The sequence below is a fragment of the Rhinoderma darwinii genome, chromosome 10 (assembly GCF_050947455.1).
Source record: "Rhinoderma darwinii isolate aRhiDar2 chromosome 10, aRhiDar2.hap1, whole genome shotgun sequence".
Lineage (NCBI taxonomy): Eukaryota > Metazoa > Chordata > Amphibia > Anura > Rhinodermatidae > Rhinoderma > Rhinoderma darwinii.
The window spans coordinates 1,492,346-1,519,705 of NC_134696.1; the positions used below are offsets into that span (position 1 = coordinate 1,492,346).

The window sequence follows — 27,360 nt, forward strand, 5'->3', positions numbered from 1 at the left end:
GGATGACCATTATCTGCCGCAGGTTAAGACTCCTCCTCGGGTATATTTACACCTAGTTGTGGGTAAACGCATTGTTTTTCAGATTCGCTTTTTAACGCTTCGTGACAATATACCCCGAGGTGGCAAAATAATCTGGTTTTGCTGCGATTCACGTGGTTATACAGCTCCCCCTAGTGGTAGCTGCAGGAGGAGCATCTCAGAAATATTGGAACACGCCTCCCATCATCCTCAATGATAAACGTAGTACAAATAATATATTCGCGTCTTTACGATCTAGAAACGAAATTCCACTCCCAGCCGCCTCCGGATTGGGGGTCACTGACTTAAAAACCTCGCAGAGACATCTTCAGTAACAACTTTTATTTATAAAACATAAAAACCGTTGCGGAAGCTTCACGATTGGAGCAGCGACAGAAACGTAGCCGTGCACCGCAACGCACACGATTAACCCCGTCCGCTCTGGATTACTGATAAAATGAACAGGCAGAAAAATCACACAGACAAAACTAGACGAGCACCGAAACAGCGAGGGGTTAAAACACAGGATAAAATAGATAAAAACCCAGAGGTGAAGAGGTTAATTCATACAAAGTCTGCGCTCACACGCCGGCGGCTGCCGCACATTTGCCGCAATATTTTTTTTCCTTCAAAAAACCAGGATCAGCGCGGACAGAAGCGTCTAAAGTTTTCCTGGACGTGTCGTCGCCATCGCAGGTTTCACGGTGAGGTTTCGTGTTGCCGCTTCCATTAAAAGAAATAGATTTTTTTTCATTTATTTTTTTTATCACAAATTGCGCCGCTCCTCGCGGTCTATGGGTTCCAGCGCTGGAAGATCAGATATCCGCCATGTTTTACGGCAGTATAATAATCCGCCATGTTGGAGCGTTGTGGCACGTTATTCTCTTTTTGATTTTCCGGCGGCGCCACGAGATTCCTCCATTATTGTCACTGGTCAAAAGAATGATCAGAGGCCAAAAAACCGCCACAAGCGTCCGACCTCCGTCCCCTGCAGCTGGATATCAAACGGTTCCGGTTTCCAGCCCCTCCCCCGCACGGAGTCATTTATGGTCACAGGTTGGTCCAAAGTTCAGGTCCCTTTTAAAATTATTTAAGAAATAATCCAAAAATATATTTATAGAATCTTTAAAAACAGTTTGTCATGGCGCCAATCCAGCGAGGCGCGGCCGTCACAGGCCCGTGTTCTGTTTGATCCAGTCTCTCATGGCCGCCACTTTGGTGTAGATTCCCGGCTTGTTCCTGCGAGCGCAGCCTTCACCCCAGCTGACGACACCGGCCAGATAAACCTTCCCATTAGTCTCCACACTGGACAGGGGGCCCCCGGAATCACCCTGAAAAAAAGCAGCAAAGACCCGAGTGAACACCACAGGACGCGGCGCGGCAAATCCACCGGAATCTATAGGAGGGGGGGGGGGGGGTCTGACTCCGAAAGACAAATGGTAAATGCAGCCGAACCTCCGGCAGCCGGGATCCGAGCGGAAAACAGCGCCCGCCGTCACTTACAGGGACCGCTCGCGCACTTTATGCTGCCGGCACGGATTTCAGCGCAGATGTTACTAGAACTCACAGCCCGAGACCGGGCAGCGACGCGGGGAGTCCGGCGAGTTATGAGCTGCCGCCAGCGGACAGGTCTCCCTGTGCTCAGTAATAAGCCGGCGGCAGCTCCTGAATACGCCGGACTCCTCTCTGGCTCCAGCGTCCGCTCAGTGAGGGCCGGATAATGGGCGGCACAGGTTCAATTGTCCCGTCTCCGGTCACTAAAGCTTTAAGGACTTGTACAGACTAAAAACACGCAGGACAGCGCTGCAATACCAGACACAACCCATGGACAGGCGTGGCGCTGTTTCTGGAAGAAGGCAGTCATGATTTTCTAATCCTGGACAACCCCTTTAATTTATCTACACAAACATTCTGCAATAAAATTCCTCACCTTTTATCAAGATCTCTGCTTGCTGTCAGTGATAGGTCTGTATAGGTTTTCAGAATGTAGACAAAAACATTCTTAAACACAGCTGAGGGTTTGTAACAGTGTATCAGCCTAAGTAATTGTCTGCAATTTGAACACCGCAGCATAAATCCCTCCTGTTCTGATAGTTTGTTACAATGTGTCAGTCCAAACTCATAGGATTGTCTAGACAGAAATGCAACAATCCCTCAGCTGTGCGAGCACGACTAAGCTGTAAAACCAGATATTAAGCTCCGTTGTCACAGACCCTTCAATGTCAGCGGAGGGGGGGGGGGGGGGGGTTGTCATGTTCTAGAGAACAAAAACGTAGTCTCCCCCCCCCCCCCCCCCCGGTGATGCAGCCAATCAGGTCAAGAGGTACAGCGGACCGGCAGAGAACCATTACGACGCGTTCAGTCAACGTACTAAAAGTCTGGGGTTTTGTAAAAGTGGCAGCAGAAAGTGTAAATGGACCACGACGCGGGGACCCGGACTACGCACTCACCTGACAGGCGTCGATGCCGCCGCTGACGTATCCTGCGCAGATCATGCGGGCGGTGAGCTGGCCCTCCAGCAGTTTGTTACATTCAGTCTGATTGATGATCCGGATTTCTGCCTTCTGTAGGACGGAGGCTCCAGATCCTGGGGGGATAAATCAGCAGATAAGTACTACAACTCTCAACCTGCTAAAAGGGCCAACAGTAAAGTACAGGAGGACGGGACGTGCGCAAGTACAACTGCCATTATGGATTCCAGTGAGGTCCCCAGAAATCTTATGGCGCCCCCTGCAGGAGAGGACGAGTCAGGGACTGAGTTGCTGAGGGGGGGTTATGACTTGCGGGGGTCGTACTCCCCCCTATAGAACTTCATCTGTCCTCAGGATTCGGCTTTATATCCGGCCCCCGTATAAGTATAAAGACCTTCCATCCCTCCTCACCTCCTTCACTCAGCGCCCCCCAGCCCGTCACCCATATGGATTTGCCCACTGGGAAGACGCGGCTGCTCTCGGGGATACAGATGGGTTGGATGAAGTCGGTGTAGGTGACGGGACTGTCCAGCTCCAGATAAGCGATGTCGTTGTCGTACGTGTAGTCGCTGAACCCGCGGTGCGCCACAATCTTCTTTATTTTGCGCTCAACAACGTCCGGACTGCTGGTCCGTGTAGCCTGGTCATGAAGCCCCAGATATGCGGTCCACACGCTGGCATCAGAATACCTGGAAGAGGCGACCACAGATCAGGCCACGTTATAACGCTCCGGGCTATTATACTGTATTACAGGCCGGCGTCCGTACCGTACTCCGGGGGCATCCTGGAAGCAGTGCGCAGCCGACAGCAGAACGGTAGAAGAGACCAGCGAGGCTCCGCACGTGTGGCCGTCCCTCTTCGTGTGCAAACTGACCTGCCAGGGCCACTCACCAATGTCCGCGTTCACACCACCCACAATCCGGGTCTTCCTGCTGTAAGGACGCTTCCCACAACCTGAAGGAAAGGGAAAGAGTGAACAAGAGACGAGGGAGCGCGAGATACGAAAGAGAGAGACGAGGGAGCGCGAGATACGAAAGAGAGAGACGAGGGAGCGCGAGATACGAAAGAGAGAGACGAGGGAGCGCGAGATACGAAAGAGAGAGACGAGGGAGCGCGAGATACGAAAGAGAGAGACGAGGGAGCGCGAGATACGAAAGAGAGAGACGAGGGAGCGCGAGATACGAAAGAGAGAGACGAGGGAGCGCGAGATACGAAAGAGAGAGACGAGGGAGCGCGAGATACGAAAGAGAGAGACGAGGGAGCGCGAGATACGAAAGAGAGAGACGAGGGAGCGCGAGATACGAAAGAGAGACGAGGGAGCGCGAGATACGAAAGAGAGAGACAGATACAAATTGTATTTCCTAATTCCTAGGGAGGGGGTCGGGGTCTTACTGCAAGAAGTTTCCTTCTCGTCGGAGCCGTCAGCGCAGTCCTTCACGGTATCGCACTCCGGGTTCAGCTTGGTGATGCAGTTTCCGCTGTCACATTTGAACGTGTTCTCGGTACAGGCGGTCGTCAGAGCTGCAACAACAACCACCCAACATGAGACGTCGTCCCCTACACCATGTATATGATCCGTTCTGGGTCCGTCCCGCCAGCAATTTACAAGGACAACACAAGGAGCGCCAATTCTGAGAGTCCAGAACATTATAAACATTCACGTGTCCGTGCCCTTCGTAAACGCCAAACTGCTCATCGCCACATTAAAGGTGTCGTCTCAGGTCAGAAAAAAAAAAAATTCTCCCCAAAAACCAGAGCGCCTCCATGGTTATGACCGGTATTGCAGCTCAGCCCCATTCACGTAAATAAGTCGTATTGCTTGGAGCGCTGACGGAGACCTGGGGTAATATGGCGGCAACGTCTATAAACGTCCAAATGAAAGCGCTCGGCTGTCACCGGATCTCCCATACATTATAAGGGAGAGGGACCACTTCTCCGGAGCAGCGGGGGTCCCAGGGGTCAGAGGACCGGACACGGACTGGTTACTAGGGAGCTGCTGCCTGACAACCTCATAAGAGACAGTGTTACAATGTATCCATAGTAACCAGATTGTCAGACAGGTCTCGGCTGATACAAGTTTCATTTCTACATTTGTCGCTCACCATCACCGCATTCTGACTCGTCGGTGCCGTCGCCGCAGTTATCGGTTCGGTCGCACTTCTGCTCCTGCGGGATACATTTGCCGTTTCTACATTTCAGATACTTCTCTGGACATTCTGAAAAAAAAGAGATACAAAAGTAACAATTAAAACCAGAAGATCATGTGACGCTGGAAAGAAAAATGCTGCAAATGAAAGGTGGGCACTTACTGCAGTCCAGCTCGTCCGTGCCGTCCCCGCAGTCGTTCACGCCGTCGCACAGGAAGAACTTGGGCTTGCACAGCTGGCTGGTCTTGCAGCTGAATTGCAGGGCTGAGCAGGCTGCAGCGAGGAGGACAGGGTTGTAATATAGCAGAGCTAGGAATGTTAATGTGAACGCACGCACACCCTACAGGCCGGACCCTGCACACCGGAGGACGACTGACAGCGCGCCCATCCAGAACAGCACAGGCGCCCCCTCCACCATTGTGACCCCCGCACGCAGCACCATTATATAGTAGATACTCATCACTTACTGCACAACGCTTCATCACTGGAATCTCCACAGTCATTCCAGCCATCGCACCGCCGGACCAGGTCTATACAGCGGCCGCTCTTACAGGTGAACTGGTCGGGACAGGCTGCGGAGACAGAAAACCAGTCAGGACATACGAGAGAAACACCTGGAAGCTTTACAAGATAGAAACGCAGCATCCCCGGCTGCATCATGTACAGAGCACTATATGGGTTATATGTCCCTGGGGATGAGCGGTCCCTATGTTTGAGCCGGATATGGTGCGGACGCCTAGACGTGGCCCTGACCCCTGATATGGAACATGGAAAGATGTCCCGGGTGAAGAAATAGAAATATGACTGAAGAGGATGTAAAGGAAGACGCCACCCGAGAGTATGACGATGACCCCCCCCCCCCCCCAGATCAGGCCTGAATCAAACATCGCAGCGCATATGTCCACCGCACACCATGACCGCACTCCGCATTCGTGGCCTCCGGTAGATGTAGACGCCGCTGTAAGGTTGAGCACGTGTACTCACGATTCTGCGGCTCGTAGGATAAATATTCGGCCATGAAGCCGGTGTCCGTGTACGACTGGTCGGAACGAAACTTCACCATCATTTTGCTGCTGTTGCTGGAAACCACAAACGGAGTTCGTTCTCCACAGAATCTGTGAGAAATGGAGCACAAGGAGGACGGTGAAGACCAGGGGGAGCGCTGCCGGCCGGGCGGACATCGGGTTATACAGAAGCCGCGCTCACGCCGTCTCCGCAGACATCACCACATGTACAGACTTCCCCGGAGAATTATTATAAGGTCTCTCCCCTTTACCAGACGTCTCGGGGATTATACGGGACCGGAGCGGACACGTCGTCTTTAATCCACAATTACCTCATTCAGTTAACGTTTCCGTCCTCCCGCTGCTGCCCCCTACAGGAGACATCCTGTGAACTACAAGTCTCAGCATGGAGAACCAGACACCATTATCCTCACCTTTGATTACGGATCTCCACGTAGTCATTGGGGCAAGTCGTGATGGGCACGGAGGGTTCCAGGAGGTAGAACATAAGGAAGCGAATCTTCACAAACTGGTTCCCTGGAACCTGCGAAAGAGACAAAGAAAACCCCCCCAAACCATGAGGCCGAAGTACGAGAAATAACCGCGTCTGACCATGCGGGGGCGTCTGCAGATGATGGACCGCGCGGCCGCCACGTACCTGGATGTCCCACGTGCATTCCCTGTTGGGAGGATAATGAGCCGGGTAGAAGGGGGTAGTCAGCACGCCGCTGGCCTCTCTCAGGACTCCGCCGCACACTAGAAGGAGAGGACGCAGCTCGTACGTTACGGAGGTCGGGGTGGATTATACATATAATAACCGACCAACATAAATATCTTACACGTCGTCCTCTGGATTTGCGTAAATTCAGCCAAGAAGCCGGGATGTTTGCCCACGTTGTCTGTGACCAGAGTGACCAGCATGACGTTCTGCGAGGAGACGAAGGTCAAGTTGTAGGACGGGGGGTAAGAGCCGCATAATCTGCAAACATCAAGGGGACAGTAATGAGGTCACAAGAGCGAACCTACAACTCTCATCATGCGCACGCCTTTCAGGGACGCGGCTCCTCCTCCGCACACACGACCGGCGCAGGACACTTACCGCACCATAACGCGCGGCTCCAAGGCGGTCAGAGAGTCGTACACGGTCACATAGTCTCCTTTGTTGGCCTTGCAGGGCTCCATCTTGAAGGCTTTGAAATGAAGAAGTATCATGTGACCCGCGTCCGCCCGCAGCGCCCACTGGCACCTGGAGTTCGCTCGATAAGGATAGTTGGGAAATCCGACGGTGCTGAACGGAGTTGTAACTCCGGGGCTGGAGTGCAGGAAAAAGCTGCAGAGATCTGCGAGAGAGGACGCAAAAAACGGAACGTTGGTATTCACGCTGCAGAGGAGACCGGTCGTACGAGGAGCCGCAAAGAACAAGAAAACACAACCATAAATAGAAGCAAAAACGTATCACTCACTGTCACGGAACGTCCTCGCCACCTGCGGGTCGGTCGCTGGAATGGGAAAAAACAAACAAGGCGAGTCGGGTTTATGGAACAGACAATTATATGACGTCATTTCTTCTATTGATTGAGGGGGGGGGGGGGGACATAACGAGGGCCGGAGGAAAGTAACAGCCCACTATAATCTGCCCTGTGTCTGTATAGGGGTGTGTGTGTGTGTGTGTGTGTGTGTAGATATATGTATGTGTGTGTATATATGTATGTGTGTGTATGTATATGTATGTGTAGGTGAGTGAGTGAGTATATGTGTGTATGTATGTGTGTATGTATATCTGTGTGTGTATGTATATGTATGTGTGTGTATGTATGTGTGTATGTATATGTGTGTATGTATGTATGTATATGTATGTGTGTATGTATGTATGTATGTATGTATGTGTGTATGTATATCTGTGTATGTATGTATATGTATGTGTGTACGTATGTATGTGTGTATGTATGTATATGTATGTATGTATGTGTGTATGTATATCTGTGTATGTATGTATATGTATGTGTGTATGTATGTATGTATGTGTGTATGTATGTGTAGGTGAGTGAGTGAGTGTGTGTGTATGTATGTATGTGTGTATGTATGTATGTATGTGTAGGTGAGTGAGTGAGTGTGTATGTGTATGTATGTATAGGTAGGTGAGTGAGTGAGTGAGTGAGTGAGTGAGTGAGTGAGTGAGTGAGTGAGTGTGTGTGTATGTGTATGTATGTATAGGTAGGTGAGTGAGTGAGTGAGTGTGTGTATGTGTATGTATGTATAGGTAGGTGAGTGAGTGAGTGAGTGAGTGTGTGTGTATGTATGTATAGGTAGGTGAGTGAGTGAGTGAGTGTGTATGTGTATGTGTGTATAGGTAGGTGAGTGAGTGAGTGAGTGAGTGAGTGAGTGAGTGAGTGAGTGAGTGAGTGAGTGTGTGTGTGTGTGTGTATGTACTATGAGTAGATAATAGTGTCAGTATGTAAGTGAGTGAGTGAGTATATGTGTGAGTGAGTGAGTATATGTGTGAGTGAGTGAGTGAGTGAGTGAGTGAGTGTGTGTGTATGTACTATGAGTAGATAATAGCGTCAGTATGTAACACTAGCCCAACTACATTTATGATGAAAAATAGAGGAATATGAGCAGCAGCTTACGGTACGCCACAAAGGTATCCACAGACAGAGAGAATCGGCGCACAGACGCGGTCTTCACCTTCAGCTCGGACATGGCTTTGTCCAGGGCGGTCTCCAGATACGCCGGCACTTTGAACTCTGACAGGTAATAGCTGATGACGCTGCCCTCGCTGTGGGACGACAAGACGCAGATGGCGGGTTATTTGTACTCTGCGTTAATTTAGATCCCATCCATTGTTTCCTCGTGTGGGAGACAAGCGGCAAAATAATCAGGGAGCGGCTCAATATTTACTTTATGATCATAAGAAATAATACGCATGATCGAAAGAGATTTTAACCCTTTCCCCACCGCAGCCACTTTCTATGTGTCAAAGCTGCGGAGAAGCGCGAGTAATCCCAGCGAGGCCTATAATATCCGGACACGTCGCCACAGGGACCGGGAGCTCGTCTGGTGACGTTATTCTTCGTTCCATCCACTGTAACGTTCCTGCAGCTCTGAACATGAACCGGGTCTGAGAGCGGCAGCCGCTTCATTCAGCAGAAATCCCTCTGTATCGGAGCGCAAGGTCAGGGGAACAGCGAGGACGAGTTTCTGCCCCGACCACACGCGGGCCTGGGAGGGGTCACTAAGTTTATTGTGATGATTGTTTTTTTATTTTGGGGTCGTTATTCAGACGTTTTTCAGCGGGTTTGTAAAGCCCGTCCTCCGGATGATGACACTTTAGCCGGCACTTACCTGAACGCGGTGATGTTGCAGCTGACCACGTGCGGCCCTATGGCGGGATCATTCCGATACGCGTTCAGCAGCTGCACAGGAGACAGAAGACGGTGAATCTCGTGAATTATCTGCGCACGTTCATGGACTGATCTCTCGCTGACGATAAAACCCCGGGATGACCCCACTCACCACTTCCTTCACCTTTGAAGACAGATTTGCGAACTCTGGAGACGACGGGTTCTCAAACGCATCAACGAACTCGACATTGCTGACCGTCAAATAACCTGTAAATACTTTATTCACCGGAACGTTCCGATCTGACGAAAAAATATAAATAAATTAAAGAACCGCTGCCTGCGCAGACCCAGCGCTCCTTCCCGCAGAAACCCCACAAACCAGAAGATGCAGATCCACTTACACGCAAAGTGCCAGACTAAGAGGCCGGCGGCGAGCGAGACCAGAGCAGCGCCCACCACTACGCCCAATATCACGAGCTTTCTCTTTAGTGTCATTTTCTCCATCTTTTTCGTGTTCGTGGCGGGAAGAAACTCCACCATTTCCTCAATCCCATTGAAGCTCTAGAATAGGAAAAAAATTATAAAACTGAGAAATGTCAGAAATCCGGGAGGGGGAAACGTAGCTTCATAATCGCCTGGGAGCCGGAGCTTCATTACTGCGCACGTATCCTGAGGAACAATAAACTCATCGCTGCGGTTACAGTGGTGAAAAAAGGAAAGCGAATCTACGAAACGATCTGCGAAGCAATATCTCCATTGTATAGGCGCAAAATCACTAACGCTACTGCTGCTTCCATAGGAAAAACTTCACTGACCCCCATCATTATACAGTATAATTCTCCATGGTGCGTATCCTGTACTATACTCCAGAGCTGCACTCACTATTCTGCTGGTGGAGTCACTGTGTACATACATTACATTACTTATCCTGTACTGACCCTGAGTTATATCCTGTATTATACTCCAGAGCTGCACTCAATATTCTGCTGGTGGAGTCACTGTGTACATACATTACATTACTTATCCTGTACTGATCCTCAGTTACATCCTGTATTATACTCCAGAGCTGTACTCACTATTCTGCTGGTGGTGTCACTGTGTACATACATTACTTATCCTGTACTGATCCTGAGTTACATCCTGTATTATACTCCAGAGCTGCACTCACTATTTTGCTGGTGGAGTCACTGTGTACATACATTACTTGTCCTGTACTGATCCTGAGTTACATCCTGTATTATACTCCAGAGCTGCACTCACTATTCTGCTGGTGGAGTCACTGTGTACATACATTACATTACTTATCCTGTACTGATCCTGAGTTACATCCTGTATTATACCCCAGAGCTGCACTCACTATTCTGCTGGTGGAGTCACTGTGTACATACATTACATTACTTATCCTGTACTGATCCTGAGTTACATCCTGTATTATACTCCAGAGCTGCACTCACTATTCTGCTGGTGGAGTCACTGTGTACATACATTACTTGTCCTGTACTGATCCTGAGTTACATCCTGTATTATACTCCAGAGCTGCACTCACTATTCTGCTGGTGGAGTCACTGTGTACATACATTACATTACTTATCCTGTACTGATCCTGAGTTACATCCTGTATTATACTCCAGAGCTGCACTCACTATTCTGCTGGTGGAGTCACTGTGTACATACATTACATTACTTATCCTGTACTGATCCTGAGTTACATCCTGTATTATACTCCAGAGCTGCACTCACTATTCTGCTGGTGGAGTCACTGTGTACATACATTACTTATCCTGTACTGATCCTGAGTTATATCCTGTATTATACCCCAGAGCTGCACTCACTATTCTGCTGGTGGAGTCACTGTGTACATACATTACTTTACTTATCCTGTACTGATCCGGAGTTACATCCTGTATTATACTCCAGAGCTGCACTCACTATTCTGCTGGTGGAGTCACTGTGTACATACATTACTTATCCTGTACTGATCCTGAGTTATATCATGTATTATACTCCAGAGCTGCACTCACTATTCTGCTGGTGGAGTCACTGTGTACATACATTACATTACTTATCCTGTACTGATCCTGAGTTACATCCTGCATTATACTCCAGAGCTGTACTCACTATTCTGCTGGTGGAGTCACTGTGTACATACATTACTTATCCTGTACTGATCCTGAGTTATATCCTGTATTATACTCCAGAGCTGCACTTATATTCTGCTGGTTGTTACAGGAACGGTTCCTGTCCATCACACTTCCCAGAACAAGCTCCTTGCAGACACTGAACACGCATGTGATACTGGGAGATGTAAGCTCTGAAGCTGCAGCATTGTACATGGTGTTGCAGAGGGTTTGTAAAATATCTGTAATGTTTCTCTACTACTCCTGCCAATTTCTTCCCGTTTAGTGTAATCCAGCAGTAGTTTCTATAGGCGCAGCGTCACCGCAGGAGTCAGACTCTCGCAGAAACTCAGCTCTTCACCTGGAAGTGACACAGGAGCTCGCAGTTTCAGTGCGAGGACAGGCGGACATTCCCCGATCACACCCTTCTCTGTTATTCAAATGTCTAGTGAGCTCCAATGATGCAGGACTGACACGCGACGCCCCGGAACACAAAAAATTACCTGGGGCGAGAGGCAGAGGCGGCACGTGTGTATATATAAATATCTGTGTGTATATAGGGTGGAAGGTGGGGGGGGGGCCGCATGCAGCGGGTGATGATCCCATACAGAGGTAAACGGCAAATAAAGTTATAAAAGACGTCCATTACTGAAGGAGCAGCAAATATCCTACAAGTCATTCACACACAGAACCCGGGTGATCATCAGCGCGACCAATCACAGGGGATGGCTGAAAATTCAGAGCATCTATGCAGATCTATTAAAACCGCTAAAAAATGAAAGACGTCTCTGAAGAATTAACCCCTTCCAGCCCCTATTACTTATCCTGTACTGATCCAGAGTTACATCCTGTATTATACTCCAGAGCTGCACTCACTATTCTGCTGGTGGAGTCACTGTGTACATACATTACATTACTTATCCTGTACTGATCCTGAGTTACATCCTGTATTATACTCCAGAGCTGCACTCACTATTCTGCTGGTGGAGTCACTGTGTACATACATTACATTACTTATCCTGTACTGATCCTGAGTTACATCCTGTATTATACTCCAGAGCTGCACTCACTATTCTGCTGGTGGAGTCACTGTGTACATACATTACATTACTTATCCTGTACTGATCCTGAGTTACATCCTGTATTATACTCCAGAGCTGCACTCACTATTCTGCTGGTGGAGTCACTGTGTACATACATTACATTACTTATCCTGCACTGATCCTGAGTTATATCCTGTATTATACTCCAGAGCTGCACTCACTATTCTGCTGGTGGAGTCACTGTGTACATACATTACATTACTTATCCTGTACTGATCCTGAGTTATATCCTGTATTGTACTGCAGAGCTGCACTCACTATTCTGCTGGTGGAGTCTCTGTGTACGTACATTACATTACTTATCCAGTACTGATCCTGAGTTACATCCTGTATTATACTCCAGAGCTGCACTCACTATTCTGCTGGTGGAGTCACTGTGTACATACATTACATTACTTATCCTGTACTGATCCGGAGTTACATCCTGTATTATACTCCAGAGCTGCACTCACTATTCTGCTGGTGGAGTCACTGTGTACATACATTACTTATCCTGTACTAATCCTGAGTTATATCCTGTATTATACTCCAGAGCTGCACTCAATATTCTGCTGGTGGAGTCACTGTGTACATACATTATAGTTACATAGTTACATAGTTAGTACGGCTGAAAAAAGACACATGTCCATCAAGTCCAACCAAGGGAAGGGAAAAGGGAAGGAAAAATTTCTACACATAGGAGCTAATATTTTTTTGTTCTAGGAAATTATCTAACCCTTTTTTAAAGCCATCTACTGTCCCTGCTGTGACCAGCTCCTGCGGTGTCTCCTGTCCCTGCTGTGACGGCTCCTGCGGTGTCTACTGTCCCTGCTGTGACGGCTCCTGCGGTGTCTACTGTCCCTGCTGTGACGGCTCCTGCGGTGTCTACTGCCCCTGCTGTGACGGCTCCTGCGGTGTCTACTGCCCCTGCTGTGACGGCTCCTGCGGTGTCTACTGCCCCTGCTGTGACGGCTCCTGCGGTGTCTACTGCCCCTGCTGTGACGGCTCCTGCGGTGTCTACTGCCCCTGCTGCGACCAGCTCCTGCGGTGTCTACTGTCCCTGCTGTGACGGCTCCTGCGGTGTCTACTGTCCCTGCTGTGACCAGCTCCTGCGGTAGGCTATTCCATAAATTCACCGTTCTTACTGTAAAGAAGCCTTGTCGCCTCTGCAGCTTGAACCTTTTTTTCTCCAGACGGAGGGAGTGCCCCCTTGTTTTTTGAGGGGGTTTTACAAGGAACAGGATTTCACCATATTTTTTGTATGTGCCATTAATATATTTATATAAGTTAATCATGTCCCCCCTTAGTCGTCTTTTTTCAAGGCTAAATAGGTTTAATTCTTTCAATCTTTCCTCATAACTTAGATTCTCCATGCCCCTTATTAGCTTCGTTGCTCTTCTTTGTATTTTTTCCAACTCCAGGGCATCCTTTCTATGAACTGGAGCCCAGAACTGAACTGCATATTCTAGATGAGGCCTCACTAATGCTTTGTAAAGTGGCATTATTACATCCCTGTCCCGCGAGTCCATGCCTCTTTTAATACACGACAATATCCTGCTGGCCTTTGAAGCAGCTGATTGACACTGCATGCTGTTATTGAGTTTATGATTTACAAGTACACCCAGATCCTTCTCAACAAGTGACTCCCGCAGTGTAGCGCCCCCTAGGACATATGATGCTGCAGATTATTACACCCAGATCCTTCTCAACAAGTGAATCCGCCAGTGTAGCGCCCCCTAGGACATATGATGCCTGCAGATTATTACACCCAGATCCTTCTCAACAAGTGAATCCGCCAGTGTAGCTCCCCCTAGGACATATGATGCATGCAGATTATTACACCCAGATCCTTCTCAACAAGTGACTCCCGCAGTGTAGCTCCCCCTAGGACATATGATGCATGCAGATTATTACACCCAGATCCTTCTCAACAAGTGAATCCGCCAGTGTAGCTCCCCCTAGGACATATGATGCATGCAGATTATTACACCCAGATCCTTCTCAACAAGTGACTCCCCCAGTGTAGCTCCCCCTAGGACATATGATGCTGCAGATTATTACACCCAGATCCTTCTCTACAAGTGACTCCCCCAGTGTAGCGCCCCCTAGGACATATGATGCTGCAGATTATTACACCCAGATCCTTCTCTACAAGTGACTCCCCCAGTGTAGCTCCCCCTAGGACATATGATGCTGCAGATTATTACACCCAGATCCTTCTCAACAAGTGACTCCCCCAGTGTAGCGCCCCCTAGGACATATGATGCTGCAGATTATTACTCCCAGATCCTTCTCAACAAGTGAATCCGCCAGTGTAGCTCCCCCTAGGACATATGATGCTGCAGATTATTACTCCCAGATCCTTCTCAACAAGTGACTCCCCCAGTGTAGCTCCCCCTAGGACATATGATGCCTGCAGATTATTACACCCAGATCCTTCTCAACAAGTGACTCCCCCAGTGTAGCTCCCCCTAGGACATATGATACTGCAGATTATTACACCCAGATCCTTCTCAACAAGTGAATCCGCCAGTGTAGCGCCCCCTAGGACATATGATGCATGCAGGTTGTTGGTACCAAGATGCATAACTTTACATTTATCTACATTAAACTTCATTTGCCAAGTGGACGCCCAAACACTTAGTTTGTTTAAATCTGCCTGTAATTCATGAACATCTTCCATAGTCTGAACTATATTACATAGCTTGGTGTCATCTGCAAAAATAGAAATAGTGCTATTAATCCCTTCCTCTATATCATTAATAAATAAGTTGAATAATAGTGGTCCCAGCACTGAACCCTGGGGTACACCACTTATAACCGGGGACCATTCAGAGAAGGAATCATTGACCACAACCCTCTGGATACGGTCCTTGAGCCAATTCTCAATCCAATTACAAACTATATTTTCTAAACCTATAGTCCTTAATTTACCCATTAGGCGTCTATGGGGGACAGTGTCAAATGCCTTTGCAAAGTCCAAAAACACTAAATCCACAGCGGCCCCTGTACTGATCCTGAGTTATATCCTGTATTGTACTGCAGAGCTGCACTCACTATTCTGCTGGTGGAGTCTCTGTGTACGTACATTACTTATCCTGTACTGATCCTGAGTTATATCCTGTATTATACTCCAGAGCTGCACTCACTATTCTGCTGGTGGAGTCACTGTGTACATACATTACTTATCCTGTACTGATCCTGAGTTATATCCTATATTATACTCCAGAGCTGCACTCACTATTCTGCTGGTGGAGTCACTGTGTATATACATTACATTACTTATCCTGTACTGATCCTGAGTTATATCCTGTATTATACTCCAGAGCTGCACTCACTATTCTGCTGGTGGAGTCACTGTGTACATACATTACATTACTTATCCTGTACTGATCCTGAGTTACATCCTATATTATACTCCAGAGCTGCACTCACTATTCTGCTGGTGGGGTCACTGTGTACATACATTACATTACTTATCCTGTACTGATCCTGAGTTACATCCTGTATTATACTCCAGAGCTGCACTCACTATTCTGCTGGTGGAGTCACTGTGTACATACATTACTTATCCTGTACTGATCCTGTGTTACATCCTGTATTATACTCCAGAGCTGCACTCACTATTCTGCTGGTGGAGTCGCTGTGTACATACATTACATTACTTATCCAGTACTGATCCTGAGTTACATCCTGTATTATACTCCAGAGCTGCACTCACTATTCTGCTGGTGGAGTCACTGTGTACATACATTACATTACTTATCCTGTACTGATCCTGAGTTATATCCTGTATTATACTCCAGAGCTGCACTCACTATTCTGCTGGTGGAGTCACTGTGTACATACATTACTTATCCTGTACTGATCCTGAGTTACATCCTGTAATATACTCCAGAGCTGCACTCACTATTCTGCTGGTGGAGTCACTGCGTACATACATTACATTACTTATCCTGTACTGATCCTGAGTTATATCCTGTATTATACTCCAGAGCTGCACTCACTATTCTGCTGGTTATTGGAAACAGTAAGCTTGCAGTCAGACAATCCCTAATAGCGTAGCCGAGCTCCTACAATGCAGGGGGGGCAGTTTTACCTACAACAGTGGATACACCCCTTTTAATAACTGAGCAGAGCCTGAATTCTCGGTGTAGCAGAGCCGGGTGCAGATGATACAGATTATAAACGCTGCTGACACTTGGGGAGACGTCACTCAGGAGCAGCACAGGATGAAGTCATCTCAGGACAAGTCCCGGCACAAGTGACTCACAACCACCAGGAGACGACGTCTTAGTTATTGTTTCTACTGAGACTCCGGGACAAAAGCGAAATAAGTATCAGATACTACAGGGGAACCAGCGCTCATGTGACGGGGGCACTGATGCTCCGTCTGCCGAAAATATGATCCACCAGGTTGGAAAATTGCGTCTGTGATCGGCCAAAACAGCTGGTGTGCGTGTCCCGGTCGCTGAATTCGTACGTTCATTATGTGGGAGCCCCATTATTTTAGGTAACAGGAGCCCCTCATCGTCTAGGCTGGTCTTACACGCGGCCGGACAGAGGATCCCACGGTGGATCGGCCACATATCGCCGGCTACAATCGGAGGTGCAGCTCCGCAGTCCGTCTTCTCTGCGCAGGTGAATACACTTCACGCTGATAGCTGCGAATAACCGCTGTACCGGTGAATACAATCTACTGCTCCCTGTTATCAGCCATTTCAGGCTATGAAGAGACGGACTGTAGACGTTCTGCACGGAGGGAGGCGCCGGTCCGTTACCCACAGATCAAATTGCGCAAAGAAAACAAAACACTGAAAGTGAAATGTAGAGGATCAACGCGTGCGCACGTACAGAATAATGGCGTCCGACAGCTTCCTATCCTATAGCGGCAGCACGTACAGAATAACGGCGTCCGACAGCTTCCTATCCTATAGCGGCAGCACGTACAGAATAACGGCGTCCGACAGCTTCCTATCCTATAGCGGCAGCACCTACAGAATAACGGCGTCCGACAGCTTCCTATCCTATAGCGGCAGCACGTACAGAATAACGGCGTCCGACAGCTTCCTATCCTATAGCGGCAGCACGTACAGAATAACGGCGTCCGACAGCTTCCTATCCTATAGCGGCAGCACGTACAGAATAACGGCGTCCGACAGCTTCCTATCCTATAGCGGCAGCACGTACAGAATAACGGCGTCCGACAGCTTCCTATCCTATAGCGGCAGCACGTACAGAATAACGGCGTCCGACAGCTTCCTATCCTATAGCGGCAGCACGTACAGAATAACGGCGTCCGACAGCTTCCTATCCTATAGCGGCAGCACGTACAGAATAACGGCGTCCGTCAGCGTCCTATCCTATAGCGGCTGCACGTACAGAATAACGGCGTCCGACAGCTTCCTATCCTATAGCGGCAGCACGTACAGAATAACGGCGTCCGACAGCTTCCTATCCTATAGCGGCAGCACGTACAGAATAACGGCGTCCGTCAGCGTCCTATCCTATAGCGGCAGCACGTACAGAATAACGGCGTCCGTCAGCGTCCTATCCTATAGCGGCAGCACCTACAGAATAACGGCGTCCGTCAGCGTCCTATCCTATAGCGGCTGCACGTACAGAACACTCGGGGGGGGGGGGCTGGCAGCGCTCAGTGAAGAGCCTGGAGTACTTGAGATCGCAGTTCCGGGGGCATTAAAACACGGATTTCACGCCCCTATAACTTGCATATAGTTACGTCGCACCCCCACCCGGTATATAGGGGTCCGCAGTTTGGGGGGGGGGCTGACATTCCGTTTAGTAAACGCACAAAGTCTCAAATACATCCAGAAATCAGAGTCTTGTGTTTTAATTCACCATTTTCAAGATCTCTGTGCACGACCAGTGAATGGAAGCACGGTTTGCATCCAAACCTTTCTCACAGCTGAGGGCTTGTTACAATGCATCAGTGTAGGTAATCAGCCCGGAGTCGGGGGGCGTTTGAGGGGCTTCTCCGGTTTCAGAAAATGAATGTTATTTTTTGTATAATTTAACACACGACGCGCTGGCGGCTTCAATTCTAGGGACGGGTTCCCCTTTGCTCTTAGTCCAGCTCTCACAGCTGAGGGCTTGTTACAATGTAATACAAAGGTCTCTCCTGCCTGGACTCCATGCTGACAGCTCTGCTATACGGATACATTGTAACGAATCCCTGCGCTGACATGACAACACAATATGTACCCAGTGTAGCTGCGGTGGACAGGGGGCGGCGGCGCGAGGGGGGGGGGGGGCAGCGCGGGGCTTCTCCCCAGCTCTCCGGAGGTTTCAGTTTCGGCTCTTTGTCTTCCTCCACATTAAACACAAGGACGTCGCAGTCACCTCCAGAGGAACCGGTAGAGCAGCTTCACATAGCAGAGCCGGCTGCGTGTACGGAGGAGGCCGCCGCGTCCACAGACAGGTCACTAACCGGACAGAGTCGGGGCACATTCTGCACGGAGCCTCCATTACTCGTACATCACCGGGGGCGCACAACTACTCCCATCATCCCGGTCCAATGAGAAGTTCCACAGAATCAGTAAATACCGGCGGAGGCCTCCCCGCGATCTCACGGCTCCTCCGCCATCATAGGGTTAACCAGTCCGTCAGTGGAAAACCACCAAAGCAATAACCACAATCCTCGTCCAGAATTTAATAAATATCTCTGCTTGCTATAAGTGGATGGAAACAATCCTACTTCGATCCTCAGGTACAGGGTACGTTACAAAATAGCACTGATACACTGTAACAAGCCCTGCACCTGTGTGAGCAGGACTAGGTCAGCATGGATTTTAAGGCTTGAGATGTACAAAATAAATGTTTCTATTTACTGACCGCAAGCAGAGATCATGAAAATGGTGAAGAATTGAAACAAAGTATCAGAAAATCAGTTACGTAGAAACGACAGAAACATTTCTGTCCAGATCTGGCGTCATGAGACGGCGAAGAGCCCGGACCGTCCATTCACTGCGCTGCCGGTCCATGAAGCAGGAGGCTCAGGATGAGCAGAGATACCGGTAACAGGACACGTCATAAAGCCGCAGCTGATCTATAGGGGCTTTCGGGGGAGGGGATCTGAGGTTCCTGGAGCTGCGGCACGTTCTGGGGGCTCGGGAGCCGTTCTGTTCAGCGCAGGACGGAGAAGTTGGGCTGCAGCTCATCGCAACCAATCAGGTCACCGCTTTTATTTTGTAACCTGTGCAATAAAATGAAACGGTGGATCTGATTGGCTGCTGTGGTTGTCACATGTAGGACGAGCTGCGACCACTCCGCGTGATAACTGCGCCATTGTGCACTCCGTGGTACTGCACCCCTTATTCTCACTTCACTATCGATCTCAAAATACATCATGTGTTTTACTCCACTCACATCCAGAGCTGCGGTGACAAACCTGCAGAATTACAATAACTCCCATCATCCCACAACCTAATCCCTCGTATCACTCCCATCATTCGCTGTGCAGGGCGCACACACAGGATCCAGAGTTTGTTTGTAGGATTAGTTCGTCCCTTTGATGGTGCGCGCGTTCCTCTGAGGTGATTAATCCGCCGTCATTATGTCATTCCCACGAATACCGCCATAATCTCGCTGTAAATACGGGTAACGGAACAATTAGCTGCATGACATATAGTATCACCGGTACAGAAAGCGCCGCAACACGTACCGATCACACGACGCCAGGCATCCGCGACGCTTCATCTCTCCCCACACTTGTAACAAACCCTCAGCTGCGAGAGCTCTTTTTAGGCCCTGTTCACACTGAGTTTTTTTGCAGGCAGATTTTTTTTTTTGGACCGGCTTGCAATTTCTTTCTGCGATTTTCACCCGCAGCGAAAATCCACCGGGAAAAACGCTTTCTCTGCGTCGCATTGATTTCAACGGGAGGTCAGAGGCGTAACCAGCGAGCGGCGATAAACTGCCGCCGAAAAAAACAAAACCTCTGCCTCCCATTAAAGTCAACGGGAGGCGGTTTCTGACGGTTTTTGGCACGGATTTCGTTGCGGCTTCAGCGTCAGAAACACCTGTGTGAACTGGGCCTTAGCGTGCGGTCACATGCGGCAGATTTTGTCGGCCATTTCTGCAGCAGGTGCCGGGATTCCTGATGAATGGAAGTCATTTCCAGCCACAAATCTGCTGCGTGTGACTGCAGCCTAAGGCCGGGGCTCCTCGGTGACAACCGCAGGTCACGCCGAAACGGCCTCGTGACTATTTTCCTCATGAAGACACATTGAGGTGGCAGCGGGGTAATCCGACAATTGACAGCGGATGGTGGAGCCCCAGGCTTCAGCCTCTGAATGTAAGAAAGAATGGTCCTATTCACTGACAGCAAGCAGAGATCTTTGAATGGGTGAGGAATTGAAAGACAAAGTCTATTAGAAAGTTACACAACTTTTCATTATACAATTTACAAAAACCGGAGAACACAAGATCCCAAATAAAGGATCGGTCATCCGGTATAATGATCGTGGGGCGATCAGCAGGATCGGGGTCGTAGATAAGGGACGCAGCGTTATAGGGACACGAGGGGCCCTGCCATAGATTGTGCTGCGGCCCTGGCCTCTCCTAATGGATCTCCGTACGCAGGTCCTAAACGTCCATCACGGGGCAGACGACACAAGTCACTGTGCCAGCCGCGCCAACACACAGCTCTGCACCCTCAGCACTGACAACCCAAAGTCATCTCCTCGCCCTGGTGATGCCACCCGCCGCTTGTCCTGCCCCACCCCCAACACCCGCGGCCTCGGGCACCGCTGACCCCAGGAACTACATTTCTTTACCAGCTCAGAGACAATAGCGAGCGGGCACAAGGCCGAGTGTAGGACAGATGAACACAATCTACTGCTCCCTGTTATCAGCCATTTCACACTGGTGAGGCTAAGCGTCATGATTGCTCTGGGGTTGCCATGGTAGCATCAGCATGGACTTCCTGTCATGTGATCTCCACTCATGAATAGGTGCGTCGGAAAGGAGGTCACATGACAGGAAGTCCATTCCGTTCGTCTGGTGAAGTTACCATGGCAACCCCAGAGCGAGCACAATATTTCCCGTGACCGCAGCAGCGAGATCAGGAGAAGACACAAATTGTGTAATAGGCTTTACGTTTTAATTCCTCACCATTTTCAAGATCTGTGCTTGTTGTCAGTGACAGGAAACATCAGTTTACATCAAGAGGCAGAACTGTTTTTCAGATTGAAGACACCGCGGTTCCGGCTCCTCACATCGCGGCGATCAGGGGCTATACATGTCCGGTACGAGCGCCCGCATCCAGCGCGGTGCCTATAGAGGGGGTCCTGAGCGTGTCAGCACGCTCCAGCAGGGTGTATGGACTGGGCGGTCTTGGCCTGTGTCCAGCGCAATAATCAGGGGGGGGGGGGGGATGGCGGCCAGCGGCTGACCGGAGCCGGGTTCACATGGGACAGAGTAACCAACCAGGACGGCACGTTGTACTACACACGGACGCAGCGATTCTGGTGCGATGGACCGAAGGCGTCAGTGAAGAAACAGCCAGGGGCCCAGGAAGTCCAGCAGCCGAAGAAACGGCGTCCCGAGTCCTGCGCTGCCCAGAGGCGGAAACATTCACGGACCAGAAACCGTCAATGTGGAGAAATCATTAGACACAGCAGAGTCATCACAGCTCAGCTATGCCGCGGTCACGCCAGCACTACAACATCTGACGCTCATTATGGCGCTGAACATCTGGACGTCACTGACCGAGACCCCGGGCGACCGGCCAATCACAGGCAGCCACTAAAGGAAACGCAACGTCTGCTCGTAAATGAGTCATCGGCAGAAGGTTCTGTTACGCAAGTTCTGAAACCACCGGATGGAGCGGACGGTTCCCCCAATACCACGAAACCCTCAGACCTTCTGTTCAGTGACAACCGATCCCCAGGGACGGTCACCCAACTTTCCTAGCACCCTGAACAGCAAGTCTGACTAGTTATACAGAGATGAGTCTCCTGCGTCGGTGGTGCCGTTCAGGAGTCTAGGAAAGTTACATTACATGGCGAGACCTTGGGGTCAGGGATGATGGGGCGGCACATTGCGTGTTCAGCGCTCTGGACGTCCACGAAATATGACAAGAGCGCAGACCGGAAGTGACATCTCAGGGAACCTCATGTACGTAAACCAGCGCGGACAAAACAGCCGCCACTTACAGCGACCAATCAGATTCCAGCGCAGATTAAAGACATGAAACCGGCGTCCCGGTCGGCGGTTAGAAGCTGCGCCATTTCCCAATACAAGGCGCTCGGCCAGGGAATAACAAGTGGCCTAATCATTGCTGCAGTCCATCACGACGACTCACGCAGAACGCCCCTAATAGACGCGACCACAGCGAGACGAAACCGCGCCGGCAGCGAGACGCTCTGCACACAAATTCCTGTAAGTAACGGCCGCCATAAAATAAAACCACAACATGACGCGAGCAGGACGAGCGCCGCGGTTACATAATCCCTATAAACCGGTCCCCGGCACGGCCACTACTACAACAGCCATCGGAGCCACACGCTGGGATTTGTAGTTCTTCGCCATAAAAGCGTCAAAGTGCTTTTATAAGGCCCGATACTGGCCGGAGAAACAAGCGTCAGACGGTAATATAGGATGTCGACCGCCGCCCGTTACCTCCGTTCACGAGCAGCAACGACCGGTAAAGTACGGGAACGGGTCTCTACGATCGCTTATTTACACCGGGAGACGCGCGGCCGAATAGCGACCGGTTTTATTGCCACGTAAAGAGATGCGATCAGCCGATGAATGCCGTCTGTTTAACCCTTCCCCGAGTTACGTCTAATTACAAACAACCAATCACGGACAGGAGTGCGCACGTCTCAGCGCCAGAGACAACGCAGCGCAACAACGTGGATGGACGTCACCCGTCTCCTCGCCATATCAATGGAGGCACCAATGAGCGTGTACACGCGGGAAAGCGATAACGGGGGCACGAAAGTCACTCATCCCCCTGAGGAACAGCCAGCCGCACCCGACAGAAACGGCTGATAACAGGGAGCAATGCACTGCATACAGAACCAAAATAAACCATCGACCAGCTTCACACGAGACAACGCTGCAACGTGCGCGCGGAATTAAAGGGCCGGAGTCCTGACTTCTGGAAACCAAGTTTAATCACTACAGAATAAAACCATCTGAAACTTTCTAACAGACTTTATTTACAGATCTCTGCTTGCTGTCAGCGAATGGGAACATTGTTTACGTCAGGAAGCTGAAAATCTGAACAGACCTAGCACATCTGATAGTTTGTTACAATGTATCAGTCTGTAAACCTGACAGAGGATTGTCTAGACTGGATATTAGTGTAACAAACCCTCAGCTGTGAGAAGTATTATATGTGGACGGTTTTCAGCCTCTGAATGTAAATAATCACAGATGGCGGACCCCGACCCGCGCTGCAGATCTTCTCCGGCTCTATTGGGTCGCCGGTCACTTTGGCGACATACGTTTTCTATACTTCGCTGTTTGTTTCTCTGCAGATGAAGGGATGACGAGTTTCTGCTGCGATCGCCCCCCCCCCAGGTAAACGTCCACTCACCGGCAGAAACATCAGCAATCCGATTACCGCAAACGATCGAATGGCGATAACAGACGAGTATTTACCCGCAATGTTAACGTCTTAATCATCATTTGGTCCCTTAATAATATCGCACGTCGGCCATCAAACAGCGCAACGCCGGAACCTGCAGCGACTGAGTGAATATTCGCACGAACGATCATTTGTATCATTTTATCGCAGTCGTTCCGCCGGTCCACGTTAAGTGATTATGTCCTCGTATAAACGCGCAGGAAAACGTAGTGGGAACACGACACAAATCCCACGTTACCTCCGAGCGCCGCCGCTGATGATGATCGGATTTCACAGATTTCCGCTGCACGTTACATGAACTACTGACAGAAGAACTGACACTCCCATCATCCACACAATAACCCATGACGAGCACAACTCCCACCAATAACACCAAGAAGGGAGCTCTCACCAGATACTGGCTGATGGGAGTTGTGGTGTATAAATGTAGACACTTCCTGTAGCCAGCCAGCAGGAGTAACTACCACTCCCATCATCGCCCAGACAGCCGCAGCACGCTGGGAAGAGTAGTTAACTTTCTACCAATCTAGAAGGTAACAGAGCGCTGGTAAAAACAGCCACAAAGTCCGGACACAGCCGGGCGGACACCCGCATACACCCGGCCGGGCGCGGCTCTCACCTGCGGGCGGTTGTTGTACTTGATGTCCGGCTCCTTCATGGCGGCGGCTGCTACTAACACCACGGCTACTACTACTTCTGCTGCTGCTGCTGCTGCTGCTGCTGCTCCCCGGGGTCTTCGGTTCTGGTGTTCGGGTCGATACGACTGCGGCTCCGCTCACGAACGAGAGTTTCCAGGTGTGTCCTCGACCCCGGGAGGAATCACGTGATAGCGGAAGCCCCGCCCTCTACTCAGGTGTGTCACCGGCTGGGATCAGTCATGTGATGAAGCGCAGCCCCGCCCCCTGCTCCAGGTAAGTGAGCGCTGCGGCCGGAGGAGCAGGACAGAAACTGAGAAGAAGAAGGGGCGAAACTGTCCTCACCCCCCAATATACACCCCCCCGGGAACCACCCCCAATATACACCACCCCCAATATACACCACCGCCAATATACACCACCCCCAATATACACCACCGCCAATATAAATATACACCACCGCCAATATACACCCCCCGGGAACCACCCCCAATATACACCCCCAATATACACCCCCCGGGAACCACCCCCAATATATACCCCCGGGAACCACCCCCAATAATACACCCCCCGGGAACCACCCCCAATATACACCCCCCGGGAACCACCCCCAATATATACCACCCCCAATATACACCCCCCGGGAACCACCCCCAATATACACCACCCCCAATATACACCCCCCGGGAACCACCCCCAATATATACCCCCGGGAACCACCCCCAATATACACCCCCCGGGAACCACCCCCAATATATACCCCCGGGAACCACCCCCAATATACACCCCCCGGGAACCACCCCCAATAATACACCTCCCGGGAACCACCCCCAATATACACCCCCCGGGAACCACCCCCAATATATACCCCCGGGAACCACCCCCAATATACACCCCCCCCGGGAACCACCCCCAATATATACCCCCGGTAACCACCCCCAATATACACCCCCCCCCGGGAACCACCCCCAATATACACCCCCCGGGAACCACCCCCAATATATACCCCCGGGAACCACCCCCAATATACACCCCCCCCCCGGGAACCACCCCCAATATATACCCCCGGTAACCACCCCCAATATACACCCCCCCCCCGGGAACCACCCCCAATATATACCCCCGGGAACCACCCCCAATATACACCCCCTGGGAACCACCCCCAATATACACCACCCCCAATATATACCCCCGGGAACCACCCCCATCCCCCCCCCCCAGGAACAAGCCCCAATATACACCCCCCCCCCCCCCCCACCGGTACTCTCCCCCAATAAACCCCCCACAAACCCTTATATATAGGAGTGTGTATATTAGGGGTTGTTCCGGGGGGGTGTATATTGGGGATAGTTCCGGGGGGGGGGGTGTATACACCACCCGCCCCCCACGAAACCCAACCACTTCCCATGATATATACCCTCATCACTGGTGTCTGTATGTACAGTATATATACCCTCATCACTGGTGTCTGTATGTACAGTATATATACCCCCCCATCACTGGTGTCTGTATGTACAGTATATATACCCCCCATCACTGGTGTCTGTATGTACAGTATATATACCCCCCATCACTGGTGTCTGTATGTACAGTATATATACCCTCATCACTGGTGTCTGTATGTACAGTATATATACCCTCATCACTGGTGTCAGTATGTACAGTATATATACCCTCATCACTGGTGTCTGTATGTACAGTATATATACCCTCATCACTGGTGTCTGTATGTACAGTATATATACCCCTCATCACTGGTGTCTGTATGTACAGTATATATACCCCTCATCACTGGTGTCTGTATGTACAGTATATATACCCCTCATCACTGGTGTCAGTATGTACAGTATATATACCCTCATCACTGGTGTCTGTATGTACAGTATATATTCCCCCCATCACTGGTGTCTGTATGTACAGTATATATACCCTCATCACTGGTGTCTGTATGTACAGTATATATACCCCTCATCACTGGTGTCTGTATGTACAGTATATATACCCCCCATCACTGGTGTCTGTATGTACAGTATATATACCCCCCATCACTGGTGTCTGTATGTACAGTATATATACCCCTCATCACTGGTGTCTGTATGTACAGTATATATACCCCCCATCACTGGTGTCTGTATGTACAGTATATATACCCCTCATCACTGGTGTCTGTATGTACAGTATATATACCCTCATCACTGGTGTCTGTATGTACAGTATATATACCCCTCATCACTGGTGTCTGTATGTACAGTATATATACCCTCATCACTGGTGTCTGTATGTACAGTATATATACCCTCATCACTGGTGTCTGTATGTACAGTATATATACCCTCATCACTGGTGTCTGTATGTACAGTATATATACCCCTCATCACTGGTGTCTGTATGTACAGTATATATACCCTCATCACTGGTGTCTGTATGTACAGTATATATACCCTCATCACTGGTGTCTGTATGTACAGTATATATACCCTCATCACTGGTGTCTGTATGTACAGTATATATACCCTCATCACTGGTGTCTGTATGTACAGTATATATACCCCCCATCACTGGTGTCTGTATGTACAGTATATATACCCCCCATCACTGGTGTCTGTATGTACAGTATATAAACCCTCATCACTGGTGTCTGTATGTACAGTATATATACCCTCATCACTGGTGTCTGTATGTACAGTATATATACCCTCATCACTGGTGTCTGTATGTACAGTATATATACCCTCATCACTGGTGTCTGTATGTACAGTATATATACCCCTCATCACTGGTGTCTGTATGTACAGTATATATACCCTCATCACTGGTGTCTGTATGTACAGTATATATACCCCCATCACCGGTGTCTGTATGTACAGTATATATACCCTCATCACTGGTGTCTGTATGTACAGTATATATACCCTCATCACTGGTGTC

The 27,360-nt window shown here is 49.7% G+C and overlaps 1 protein-coding gene across 2 annotated transcripts; it reads right to left on the minus strand.

Annotated features, from left to right (window-relative positions):
- Positions 1-345: 345 nt before the first annotated feature.
- Positions 346-24,607, minus strand: ST14 (ST14 transmembrane serine protease matriptase). Of its 2 annotated transcripts, none has more exons than XM_075840613.1 (19): positions 24,417-24,607; positions 9,383-9,542; positions 9,154-9,281; positions 8,983-9,053; positions 8,268-8,416; positions 7,104-7,139; positions 6,740-6,980; positions 6,480-6,619; positions 6,299-6,396; positions 6,075-6,184; positions 5,621-5,751; positions 5,104-5,208; positions 4,799-4,909; positions 4,592-4,705; positions 3,882-4,010; positions 3,257-3,443; positions 2,901-3,178; positions 2,469-2,605; positions 346-1,349 (listed from the first exon to the last, which is right to left on the minus strand). In XM_075840613.1, the coding sequence occupies exons 1-19, from the start codon at positions 24,453-24,455 to the stop codon at positions 1,188-1,190; spliced, it is 2,526 nt and encodes an 841-aa protein (XP_075696728.1). In that variant the 5' UTR covers positions 24,456-24,607; the 3' UTR covers positions 346-1,187. The 2 variants fall into 2 exon arrangements, with proteins under 2 accessions (XP_075696728.1, XP_075696729.1); XM_075840614.1 differs by lacking the exon at positions 24,417-24,607 and adding an exon at positions 24,189-24,281.
- Positions 24,608-27,360: the final 2,753 nt, after the last annotated feature.

Excerpts from the sequence above, each read along its gene's own strand:
- ST14 (XM_075840613.1), bottom strand. The coding sequence starts at position 24,455 with ATGAAGGAGCCGGACATCAAGTACAACAACCGCCCGCAG. Across the intron at positions 6,981-7,103 it reads GGCGAGGACGTTCCGTGACA|ATCTCTGCAGCTTTTTCCTG; the intron begins GTGAGTGATACG and ends CCTCTCTCGCAG. Across the intron at positions 5,209-5,620 it reads ATCCTACGAGCCGCAGAATC|CCTGTCCCGACCAGTTCACC; the intron begins GTGAGTACACGT and ends CTGTCTCCGCAG.